The 13,895-nt window shown below is 32.6% G+C and overlaps 1 protein-coding gene across 1 annotated transcript in view; it reads left to right on the forward strand.

Annotated features, from left to right (window-relative positions):
- Positions 1–13,895, forward strand: part of LOC145292704 (docking protein 4-like) — a 63,307-nt gene that overhangs the window by 40,566 nt on the left and 8,846 nt on the right. The window contains exons 2-3 of the mRNA XM_080138747.1: positions 508–727; positions 12,343–12,468. Of these exons, the coding sequence (XP_079994873.1) occupies positions 508–727; positions 12,343–12,468 (346 nt within the window). The remainder of the gene's footprint in view (positions 1–507; positions 728–12,342; positions 12,469–13,895) is intronic.

Raw genomic sequence — 13,895 nt, forward strand, 5'->3', positions numbered from 1 at the left:
ATATATATATATATATATATATATATATATGTAGATATGGCTTCTATGAATCTCATGTACAGAAAGGAAAACAAACGAAGAAATCATCTGTAAGGCAGAGTACAGCAGATCACTACTCACAATACCATCCACACCAAACAATTAAAGTTCTTTGGCCATTTAATGTCATTTAAAAAGCTTGATGTTAGGAAAAAAGAGCAGAGGAAAACGACAAAGTTCACTGACAGTCTCAACAAGATGACTGGAAATACGACTATAGATCTCATTAGAAAGGCCGAATGCAGAAAGGACTGGAGAGCCATGATCATCGATGTCTGCAAGAAATAACCACGGAACAATTGTGTGGATCTCTCCTTCTGTAATGATGGCAAATGTATTACCTCTTATAAAATAATTTGGTTCTTGTTTTATTTGTCTTCAAAAACACTTTTGTTTCTAAATTTTTCATGTATTTTGCTGAATTTTGAAAGAAAAAAAAAATTTCTTAAAATTTTCTGTTATTTATAGATCTGGTGGCAACGATGGTTGGTTCTTCACCGTGCGACAAGCAAAGGGACGACGCGACTGTCAATCTATTCCAACAACAAATCGACAAAAGACAAACCGAAATCCTCACTTTCTGTACATTCCATCCAAACGGTGAAACGATTAACAAGCAAAGTGAAAAAATATGCAATTGCAATCGTCACTGGAGATAATTCTTCATGGGAATTGTCGTTTGAAACAGGTAAGAAAATAACAGGAAAAATGATATAGGGGGAGCAAATTTTTAGGGGGAGCAAATAGGAAAATCTTTTCCTCTGGGAGTGTGTATTTATTCTCCCTCTTTTGTCTTTCTCATTCTTACTTTTTCCCCTGCCAGTGTTATGAAGACCAAAGTGTAGATATGTATTTGTAATTTCATTGGCCTCCCCCCCCTTTTTTCTTCACTGCAACCTCTCACAGACGTGATGTTGCTAGTCTCAGTCTTTTTTATGAATACTTTTATGGTATGTGCTTGTTAGAATTGTCTGTTCTATTTCCTGCTTCCTTTATTCCAGCTCGTTTAACTCGTTGGTCTACTAGTCTTCATTAATTTACTATCTTAATACCTCCATTATAAAACAGCTTTTTTCCAATAACTGCAATCTTGCGGAACTCTCTTCCTGCTCACTGTTTTCCTCCTACCTATATGCTTGATCTTTTCAAGACTAAGGTCACTAGGCATCTTCTGTATTTGCGATAATCATCTTTCATTCTTGTTAGCTCCTTACATCAAGTGGCTTTATGCTTTGTCTTGAGCGATTTCCATAAAAAAATAATAGAAAATATATGACTTGGTTAAATTGAATGTGAAATTAATTGCTTGTCATTTAATTGCAAATATAGAATAGGAATGCATTTAATTATAGTGAGCGTCAATGTCACGTTTATTTGACAGATGTAGTCAAGGTGATTTACATCAAGCTCTTTACATAAAGTGGCTTCATTCATGCATTGTCTTGAGCGATTTCCTTAAAACAAAGTACTAAGTGTTTGTAATATTGGAACATCCTTAGAGGATCTGTTGCTATCCGATCAGACTGTCTGAAGATATTGGATCTGTGACTTAAAATACACCAAACAGTGATGTTATTTTTGCTTTCCTTTCTTTTTGCAAAACTCAATCATGTTATGCAAAGCCAAAAACAATTTTTCTCTACAAAACAACCAAACTAAACGCATAAATAAACATTTGAACAACTTGAAGGATAGATTTTTTTTTTTCCAAAATGACTCAACCCAAAAAGGATTGATATGCCGTGAAAAAAAAAATGATTAAATTAAACACCATAAATAAATATTTGAAAATATTAGCAACTTTAAACATAAATCTTTTTTTCCAAAATCACCCAAAAAGGGTTGATATAGCATAAAACAAAACCAGCAAATCAGAAAGAGAGAAGTTCCCGTGCTCAGTTTGTGGAAGCAGAGTTGGGAAAGACTTTATTTTATTTTATTTTTATTTCTTTTGTGATACTTGTAAGTTACAGATTGGTTTTGTGCAAGAAGTGTAAAACAATGGAAAATGACAAGAACTTGAATGTGAAGAAAAAAAAAATGGATGTTATTGGGTTAGTAGATATAGTAGAGTAGCTGAGGTAGCAGGGTCAGTTGGTAGGAGAAAGCTAAGGAAACTATGGGACAAAGTGATAAGAATGGAGTTGCGAAAAAGAGGGATAAATAAAAACCTGGACAAAGATAAGTTAGTTTGTAAGTACATTTATAAAAGCTCTACAACACATACATAAAATGGATTTTAAACCGATGATGATGATAATGATGCATGTTATATAAAAAAAATCAAAACAATTATTTTGTGACCCTCCAAAATATCAAAGGAATATGGAAGCATTTAAACTATCAAATAGAAAATCATTTTGAACTTGAATATTTTTTTTTTTTTTTTTAGCTAATTCTCATTTATTAAAAGATTGAAGGTTTTAGAAGCTATTTGCATCCAATAATTTCATAAATAGTCGGCTAAAATATTAACAAAATTATAGTTTTCTAACAATTTGGTTAAATTAATAATTTTATGACCAAAAAAAATAATTTGATAAAAGCAAAACAAAAAAGATTAAGTTTAAAAAAAAAAAAAAGTTAATGACTTCCGGGCCACTTCAGGTAGATATGACTAGTTTAGTATAATTATGCGTAACTTGATCAATTATTAGATTTGAAACAGTTAAATTTTAAATTTATGCATATTTAAAAAACAAAAAATTGTATTTTTATTCATCCCAAAAAAGATACATTGCCACTAAGATGTAAGAGGCTACTGTAAATAAGGGTTCATACCTACAACCATATTCTAAGTGGAAAGTTGTACAGCGACAGGTTTTATCATATTATACTTAAATTTCTGCATGTTTTTACATTCAGTAGAGCAGGAAGGGAGTTCCAAAGGTTTTTTGTTTTTTTTAAATAGGATTTTGAAAGTTAAATTTAATTATTAGCTATTGTTTGATCGTAAATTATTAATTGAACCAAATTGTTAGAAAACTATGAATTTGTTAAAATAGTGTTTCAATTTCTATTTATAAAATTATTGAAAGTAAATAGCTTGCAAATCTTTCAATATTTTAATACATGAGGATTTACTAAAACAAAAAAACTATAAGAAAATAACTATTAGAAAATTGTCCAACTTAATTTCGTCTGTGCCATTTTTTTTCCTAATATTTTATAATAGCATATCAAATAGTTTGTTTTTTGGTGAAAGTACATTTGCTATTAAATAGACATGATGGAAGTAAATAAATTAATAATGAAAACTACTGTTAGAGAGTCCTGATTAACCTAGGTGAGATGATATTGTTCATTTTCTATATCAGATGAATTGAACAATCACTTAACAGTGGAAAGTGAAATACAAAATTGATTAAAAGTCCACCTTCAGATTAACCTATAATATGGCTTTTCTGAAAATTCTAATGTTTCTTTGGTTCGTGACGTATGGATACCTGAAACATAAAAAAATGTTCATAAAGGTAGTTTATATTTAAAGAAATACAATGCAAAGGTGTAATGGACAAATATAAACTGAGAACGATCTTATTATGCATGTTTGAATAAAGGTTGAACACACATCTGAAGAAGAGAAATTTACTTCCTGCAGTATTTTATACAGAACTTCTATCAAACTGCACTGATGCAAGTAATATTGTAATATAAAAAAATATATTGTATTAATAATGAGGTGGAAACTGCAAAACTCATTCCACTATTATGTTTTAATTTGCTTAGTTCATATTTATCCATTACACTTCTGCATTACATTGTCTTCTATACACACTTAACAATGCTTCAAGCAAACTTCATAAACCTCTCACAAAAAAAATATCAAGTAGTATGAAATATTGTTGTTTTAAACTTTTACTCCTACTTTTTGTTGCTCTAACTGCTAGTTATTGATGAAAGAAAAAGAAACTTTAAACGTTATTTTTATAGAGTGTCCATTTCCTTTTGTCATCTGTCATTGAATTGTTTCGTTTAGGTTCTTATCATTTTCAATTTCAAGTTTAGAATTCAGGAATTATGTATTACTAGCAGATGTATCCGGCGTTGCCCGGTATTAAACTTAACATTAAATTTTTTAAAAGAAAATGAAGTAAAAAGGTTGGTTGGTTGGTGGTTTTTGTTTTATAGCATATCAACCCTTTTTCAGGTTATTTAATGCAGAATCCAGTGATTTTGAAGAATAATTTTTTAAGAGTATATATATTTTTTTTTTTTTTTTTTTTTTTTTTTTTTTTAAGTCGGTTTCTATTTAACCCATAGTTTGGACCCTAACAGGTACTACCAGTCTGGGTCAGAGTGGACCTGGGAGCAATGGCAATTAAAGGGTAGCTCCACACTCCCCAGAGCCGCAAGCTGGGGCCTGACCATCAGATATAGTTTAAGGTCATATCCAGGACCGAAGTAAAAAGGAAATAAACTGATATATGTGCATGCGAGTATTGTTTTTTTAAACAGTTCACTTCTTGTAAGTTAAAAAAAAAAAAAAAACAGTACTGAGATTGAAACGAAACCCAAACTTGACAGTGAGTCAAGTACGGTAAGCATTAGGCCAGCTTCCCACAATCTTTAAAGTGTTTTCAAACCTACCTATTCTTAACATAAGGAAGCTGTCATGTTAATGATTTGTGCATGCACAATGGTGAAACAGTTGTCGAACAGATAAAAATCTGATGACCCCCCCCACACACACACACACACGCGCGCACCAGTTTTTTTAAATTTTGACTCCTTAACAGCCCTTTTTGTCAGATAAAAACCAATTAAGTTTTTCACATGTCTGAATACCCTATATACTAAATTTCAAGTCTGTATATCATAAAATTGTTGCGTATATAGGTTGAGAAGTGCTTTTCACACACACATACACACGTATTCTCACTTTTTTAGATATAGATTACTACTAGACACAGCAGTCCCTATTGTGTCACAACAACAACCACTGTTTATTCTGCTTTGATTTCATTTGAAAATTCATAAACTGTGACATTTGTTAAGACATTCCTCTTAGCGATGCATCTAAAATGCCCTCCCTCTCTATGAACTCTTCTTGCTACTCTTTATACCTTGTCTGTGTATCTTTCTTTCTAGCTCATAAAGATATAATAATTTTTATTTAAATTATCACTCTTGAATAATATTTTAAGATTCCGATAATTAATCTTTTCTTTTATTAAATCACTTTAATTGCTGTTACTATCAAGGAAACTATTGTGTGCGTGTGTGTGTGTGTGTGTGTGTGTGTGTATTTACCAAATGAATGCATCGGCAATGATACGTACAACTTTTAGGAGATGAACCATTAAAAGATACATCTGCCTTACTTAAACAAATGCTAGGTTTATTTTTGGTGTCTTTAAAAAAAAAATACACCCAATATTTTTGCTGATGAGGAGACTTTGTTTCAAAAAAACTATATGATAAAATTATTGTCCAAGACTCACTGTCTATCACAATAAAAACATTGTTTCCGAAACGATCGTACAATTTATTGATTTTGTTGTGTTCTTCCTTATGAAACAGATTTTTAATTTTAATTCAGTTATCTTACTCAATATTAAAATAGCTCTAGGACATATGTGCCTATCGAGCTTATTATATATCTACATTACAACGAGCATTGTTTTCTTTTATTTTAATTGTATTAATGAATTTACTAATACATTAAAATATACTCTGCTCTTTAGACTCTTGTTCTAATCCCCTAAATATATACATGCGATGGAAAAGGGAAAAAATAAGTTATGTTTTAACATTTCGTCTTTATTTCAAGACTTCCTTGAGATGATTAATTTGAAGAAAAAATACCACAGGGCAATATGAACTGGAACAAATACATTGAGGACATTGCAAAAGCTGCTGCAAAAAAGGTGGATTCCCTCTATCAGGCTAGAAGATTACTCACACCTGAGAGTATCTTGTACCTCTACAAGGCCACCATTCACCCATGTATTGAATATTGTTGCCACATTTGGGCTGGTGCATCTATCACTTGCCTTTCCCTCTTGGATAGGGTTCAAAAATGAGTTTTCAATCTAATAGGTCCCACTTTGTCAACTCGGCTCCAACCCCTGCCCCATCGTCGCAATGTTGCATCTCTGTGCTTGTTTACAAATATTTTAATGGAATGTGCTCTCATAAACTCGTTGCACTTGTGCCCCTTGACACACATATCTCTGACAAGCCCACTTAGCAACAATATCTCACCCCTTCACTGTTAAGGTCTCTAAATACCAGAAACTTCTACTCTAATAATTTCTTCCCTCGAACAGCTAGATTTTGGAATTTCCTTCCTGTTACCTGCTTCCCTGACTGTAATGATATGCAGAAGTTTAAATGTAATGTAAACCAACATCTTGTTAAGCAGCATCTAGACATGGTCCTAAATAGTAGCTCTTTACATCCAAGTGGCAATATGCCTTGTTAGGGGGGGGGAGGGTGAATGTGAGTAAAAAGAAAAAGAGTGGTCTTGCTCGCCAGAGATGTTTTCAGATCTCTTCCCCCTCCTTCTCTGGCCAAGTGCATCTTTCTTTGCAACATCTGCCATTCATATGCGTTAGTATTAACAAGCGTTATATTGCACATTTTTAAATATGCCCTTGCATACCTGCAAGGGGTCTATGTATTGGTCAGTTAATTGTCGGTAAAATTCTCATCGCTAAACATGCAGATTGGATTTAAAATGTGCAAGTCAGTCGATCTGTTGCAATTAAGTATGAAATGGTCAGTTGGTTTGGGGAAACATGGGAGGAAATGAGATGGGTGAACTTGAGAAAAAGAGGGTTAAATAAATACATGGTCAGAAATAGGGTAGTTTGGAAGTCGGTTTCTAAAAGCTGCCCAACACCTGTCAGCGTGTACAAATAAACATAAAACTGAATACAATGATGATTTACGCAGATTGCATGGATGCGTCTTAAGAATTTTGGTTTTTGTCCAGAATTACCCTGTTATTTTATTTATAAAAAAAAAAAAAAAATAAAAAATCTGTATGATGTACATACCCATGAAAAAAATCATATTTTAAAAATTACAAATTCATCAAGTAGTCATATTTTTATTTAAAAAAAAATTTTTTTAAGCGATTAATGGGAATTTGTAGGCATTACAACATAAATCTAGTAAATATGAATTGTTCAGTTACCTCTTTTTTTTTTTTTTTTTTTTTTTTTTTTTTTTTTTTTTTTTTAGATCTTTTCAAAATGGTGGGTAAGACGATAGTCGCTCCTTGGATGCTCATAAAATTTGATTTTGTTATTTAAAATTAAGATTACTTGATAAATTTACATGATTTTTTGTATGAATGTTAATTTCAGCATGAGTTCATCATACAGATTTTTCTTTTCGTTTTATAATATAGAGGAATTCTCTACAAGAACCAGAATTTATTTTTCTTTTCACCCAAAAAAAGGATTCCTGTCTCCTACCTACACAGATAAGATGTGACGCAAGGTCGATTTAATATGGGGAACCCAGCGCGTTTTGAGAGTTAAGATAATTTTTACACCCTCCCCCCTTCCTCATTCCTGGCTCTTCAATTTTTCCCTCTGTTTTGGGAGATGCCAGATGAGAAAAGTTGTTTTTGACAGACAAATGTCAGGTAAAATATTTTTGCGGCAATTTAAAAAAAAAAAACATACTTGAAAAGAGGATCACATTTAGGACAGCAACAAGAATCACAAACATTCTTCAACCAAGATTTCTCCTCTTTTCCTTTTTTTTTTTTGTTGTTGTCATTCTTCCAAATTTCTTAGAAGGAATTCTTTTGTTGTATTCTTTTTTGGGGGGTGGGGGGAGTAAGAGTTAGCTAACAATCTTTTCTCATTTCCAAATTTGCTAAATAGAAAAAAAAAAAAAATTCAAAAGGAGTGAGGGGGGGGGGTCAAGCTTTTCTTTCTTTAAAATTTTTTTTATTTATTTATTACACAAACTGATTTAGAAGAATAATTAACTTGCCTCCTTAGAACCTCCCCCTTTCTTCTCTCCCTTTCATTTTAGAAATACAAGAAAATTCCATAAAAGAAAGAGAAAACGATTTCTATCTTGCATCTGTTGTTCTTATTTATTTATGTATCTTTTCTGCAAAAAATTCTTTTCTGCCCAATACACTTGGGTGTGTGGAGAGAGGGAGGAAAGGGGGGGGGGAAGGTGCCGTATTGACCCAGTAAAATCAGCTTCTTGTCCCCCCCCCCCTCTCACCCAACTAATAAAAAAACAGAAAACATTTTCTTTAGGTTAATAGGATTTTTCTTATTTTCCCACCCTCTGAGAGTTTCAGGGTTAAGAATTACTTGAATCTGTTCTTTTCTTCTTTTTGCCCCTCCCTACCCTCCCCACTTCATTTCCATTTGATTTTGTTTTTTTCTATAAGTCACATTTACATTGGATGTTTTCTGAACACGGTCGTATGTAAAATTTGAAAATGTCTGGAATTTAAAAAAAAAAATTTTTTTTTTTACATTTTTACTTTTATTTTTTCAAACTTTTACATAAAAAAATAACCCAAACTATTTTCTCTGAGAAAAAAACATTTGAGTTTATTCAGTTTTAATGATTTCATTTCGGCTCAAAATTTTCCATTGTTAAATCACTTAATACGAATGCATATTTTTAAACTGCATTCCTTATGGAAATCCTGTTTGAATCTAGAGTGCAACAAGGTAAACTAAAGGGTGACTGACAGACAAAGCCTTTTCTCGAGATGCTTGGACTTGTCTGAAAAAATTCTGAACAACAAATGCAATCGACAAAGGAGAAAGACAAAAATAAAAAGAAATACAGCTGGTATGAATTTTAATCTCTCTCTTATATATAAGAGCTTAGGTATTTTGGACGATGTCAAAGCATTAATTCACTGCCTGCATAGCAGCCGTTAGAAGCTCTGGCTGTTGTTGGGCGGTCGGGTTTCGATCCTTGTTTGAGGTAGCTGCTTGTCTAGCTGCACTGAAACAGTGAAACAGTACTGTATGTGGATGATATATAGTGTGTGTGTGGCATAATGACATTTCTTATTAGATCATCAAAGTTAAGCAACAGTGAGCCTGGCCAGTACTAGATGGGTAAACATTTGAGAACACTAGGTCCTGTATATATTGTGCAGAGACATAGAAATTTTCAGATTAGTACCGGGATTGGGTATTTAAAATTGCTGGGAGAAATGTACTCTTGGTCTTCGTTGAGACATGCATTTATGGCAATCAATTGCAACGAATGAAATTAGCAATTATTCCAAAAAGTGTGGATTGTTCTACACAAAGCCTTCACCATTATAAACAAATCATCTAAACCACATATGTTGAAATCGAGATATATATTAACATTAATAGGTTAGCAAAATTAATCTGGACCAAAAACCTATCCAATACTTGGAACGATTTTGCTCTTATTTAAGGGAGGTGGTGTTTGATCCACGCTGCTGGGGTCCATGATATAATATAGTTTTATTTTTAAATCCTCAAAACAGTTTTTCATGGCAAACAGTTGATGATCCCTAAAATATTATTAGAACTAGTGCGAATTCTTCGTAGCAAACTAATTTAGTGACTTGCATATGGTTTCCTATTTTTTTTTTTCTTTGTGCGTTTCAGTAAACTTCTCTCCATTTAAATTGTTTATTAATTTAAAAATTAAAACTATAATATATTGTTAACCCTTCAACAGGTGCCACAAAAATTTAAAACTATATTTTGTTACAGTGACAATTTTACTTCAATTCAAAAAATGTTTTGGTTTTTTTTTGGGGGGGGGGGCAAATGTTGCTTTAATTCAAAAATGGTTTTATCAAAATTATATTTTCTTATGCAGACTTTTCAATAAATGTTTTTTAAAATTATATATCGATACATTTTTATACAATAAATGTTTTTTAAAATTATATATCGATACATTTTTATACAATAAATGTTTTTTAAAATTATATATTGATATATTTTTATACAATAAATGGTTTTTAAAATTATATATCGATACATTTTTATACAATAAATGTTTTGGTTTTCAAATATTTTTGTGTTCAGAAAAAAAAAAATCTTTATTATTTATTTGCCGTGTTATTTGACCAAGAAGAAATTGGAGTTATCGCCCCTAACAATAGCACCGTCCGTGTAATGTAGAGTTTTTTTTTTTTTTTTTAGTCTTTACTTTGACCCTACCGAGGATGACCAAACCCCTGATCTCCCAGTTTATTAGCAAACAATAGGGTAAAGATGTGGTTGGTTAATTTTAATGCATCTGAAACCAAGCTTCTATCTTTACATCATCAATGCTCTGATCTCAGACTGGCATCAATTGAAATGAATGGTTCTCATCTTGGAGAGGGTCCATATTTTGATGACAAGTGTCTGTGTCTGACCTTTTCACTTGATCTGAAATGAAACATGTACATCAAAACCGTTGCCAAGGTTGCTGGAGAAATGGTGGGATCATTCTACCACTCCAGTAGATATCTCACTGCTGATGCAATTCTGTACCTGTATAAGAGCCAAATATGTCCAAGGATAAAATACTGTTGCCACATCTGGGCAAGAGCTGCTAGAAAGACCTTTTCCTGTCATGACAGAGTTCAAAATAGACTTTGTAGCCTAGTGGATGATGCCCTTTTCTCTTCCCTGCAACCTCTTTCCCACAGAAGAGATGTTGCAAGCCTGTCTCTGCTTTATCGTTATTTTCATGGCAAGTGCTCATCTGAGCCCCAATCTATGCCCCCCTCTCGCCAAACTTTCACGAAAAACACTCATCTAGCTAAAACCTCTATCAATAATTTTCCCCACTCTTTATCCATGCCTAAACCTAAATGTAGATTCCATGAACAAAGCTTCTTTCTTAGAACTGCACGCCTGTGAAACTCTCTTCCATTTCGCTGCTTTCCAGCTGACCAGTATAGTTGTCTTCAAGTCCAACGTAAACAAGTTCTTGATGACTCATCCCCTTCAGTAATCCCATTTACCAAATTTCCACTACTAACGATTACTACGATATTTTCCCATTGACTACTGTACACTCATTAACCCTTATCCCCGAGTGACCCTGGGACCTTGATAAATAGTGACCCCTTTGTAAAAAACAAAAGCATTCTAAGTATTGTGCTAAGATAATTACCGAAGGTAAGAGGTAAATGTTTTATATCTGGAGGGAATCGATTTTGTGTTTCAAATTTCCTTAAATACTTTTGGTAAATTCCAATTTTCATTGTTTTTTGTTTTGTTTTTTTCCATAAAATTGTAAAAAATTTTGTTGCTTTTATCCTTTCCAATTTCTACACCAACTTTATTTCTTTCCTTGCATTTTCATTTTAGCAATGCTTCTCTTAGCCCAACTCCATTTTATTTTATAGAAACTATTTTTTAATATACCAGTCATAGTTTTTCTTAGAACAGTCGATCAGTCCCCTTTCTTATATTTTTAACAATTTTCTTATTAGTTTGTTCAAGCTGGGGATGGAGCATCCTACCGGATGCCAGACATTCACTCACTGACTCAGGTATTCCAACTGAGAGATCTTTTTAAGATTCTGACCATCACTTTAAATGAAATTGTTTGAATCTCTTTTGCACTTGATTCACCAGGTAGTTTTTGAAATTTTTTTCATGAGTCCAGTTGCTCCTATAATAACTGGAATGATATCGATCTTAAGATTCCAGTTTCTTTTCATATCACACGTAAGGTCTTGGTGTTTCGTTATCTTTTTCCTTCTCATCTCTGTTTAACCCAGCATCATTGGGGGACACTAACTTCTAAGGTTGCTTCTTTCTTCAGATACCAATTTTGATACCTAAAGAAATTCTGATTTTCCTGATTGTAATTAATAACATCACAATGTATTCTGAAATTCTTTGACATTGTGAAATTTTTTTTTATACATTCTGTTACAGTTGTTCTTTTTGATCTCATTTTTTTTTTTATCAAATGTACAATGTACCAACTTTAGCTAAATGGAATGGCTAGCTTTTTTTAAAATTTTATTTTTCTACTTTTAATCTAAACATTTTTTTTTATCTTAACTTTTTTTGTTTTCTTAGAATGAAGATTTGTTTTTAAATCGAAGAAAATAACTATGAATTCAACAAGAATGTAAAATATTTAAGTTTTGAAAGAAAAAAGATTCAAATTCATTATTTAAAATTCCATGGTGAAAAAAAAAAGCAGATTTTATTTTAAGATTTTCATTTAAATTTGTGATTATGAAAAATTAGTCATACAATTTTTTTTTTTTCTTTCAATTGCTAATTTAAAAAATAAATCAATATATTTGAATTTCAAGCAAAGAAACCATTTTTTTTTTTTTTTTGTTCTTGTTTTTATCAGAAAGTGATGCTGAAGATTGGTTAAATGCGGTCCTTCTGGAACAGCAAAAACGAGGTGTCGCAAAATTTTTCTCTTCTCCAGGCGTTCATAACAGAGTTAAATCTGACCTTGACACAGACCAATACGGTAAGAAGTGGTTTTTTTCCCCTGTTTCTTTTATTTTAAATTTTTAAGTAGAATTCTTCTTTATTAGCCTTGTACGTTACTGTGAGGAACCATTAACAAGCAAGGTTTGTTGTTCATCATCAAAAAATGTGTTTGACATTGTATCAGTTATTTCTCCTCTTCAAAGATAGTGGAGGCGTTTTTATGCAACAACAGAAACAAGTTTTTCTCTTTTTGCTGGAATAGATTTAATATGAAACATTATTTAATTTTGTTGAGATTTCTCCCAAAATTTGGGAGTTTTATGACAAGATAATGCAGAACGTGACTTGCACAAGCGACAGCGCCTCTGTTTATCCTATCCAGTGAAGGAATCAAGGGAGGAAAGGGAAAGGAAAAACTATCGTTTGTAAGCAGCTTATTATTATACATATGGTATTAATTGACATATGAGGACGGTGATAGCTGTGAAAAGGACGAATTGGAAAACACAGAGGGTTTTTTTTTTATACAAGGGTATCACCACTTATCAAGGCCTGAAGGCCACTTGAGGATAACGGTTAATGAATGTAAGGTGGCAGTGTAGTAATTGTTAATGGTGTAAGTTGGGTAGAATTTGATTATTTGAGGGGACGGTTCAACAAAAACTTGTTTACATTAGACTTGAAGGTTACCATACTGTAATCAGCCAGGAAGCTGCCCAGCGGAACAGTGTTCAACAGGTGGGCAGTTCTAGGAAAGACTTGTTCATGAAATCTGCGTCTAGATTTAGGCACAGATAGAGAGTGTGGGAAAATTGTTGGTAGTGGTTGTAGCTAGTTGAGTGATTTTTTTTTTTTTGTGAAAGTCTGGTGAGGTGGACTGTAGACTGGAGCTCAGAAGAGCACTTGCCATGAAAATAATGAAAAAGCAGAGACAGGCTCTTCTGTTGGAAAGAGGTAGCTACTAGGTTTCGAAGCTGGTTTTAAACTCTATCGAGACAGGATAGGACATGCTGAGCAGATCCTGCCCAGACGTTTTTCACAACTGAGAGATAGAGAATGGATGGGGAAAATTGTAGTTAAAGTTAGGAGTTTGAACAAGTGTGTGTGTGTGTGTGTATATATATATATATATATATATATATTATTCACGGTAACCTTTTGGTTATAATTACTCTCAGATAAACTCTTACCTAATAAGTCTTACATTATCAACCAACATCCAACCTTTTTCCCATTGCCACAATGTTGCATCCCTGTGCTTGTTTTACAAGTATTTTAATGGAATGTGCTCTGATGGACTCATATAATCCTTGAATGTACTTATCCCCAACAAACCTGCCCAGCAGAAAATACCATTTCTTTGATGTAGTGGTCCCTAGATGCCGAAACACCTATTCTAATAGCTTTTTCTCTTTGACTGCTATACTTTAGAATTCTCTCCCTGTTTCCTGCTTCTCTGACTCT

The sequence above is a fragment of the Euprymna scolopes genome, chromosome 2 (genome assembly GCF_053919585.1).
Source record: "Euprymna scolopes isolate OS-2025 chromosome 2, ASM5391958v1, whole genome shotgun sequence".
NCBI lineage: Eukaryota > Metazoa > Mollusca > Cephalopoda > Sepiida > Sepiolidae > Euprymna > Euprymna scolopes.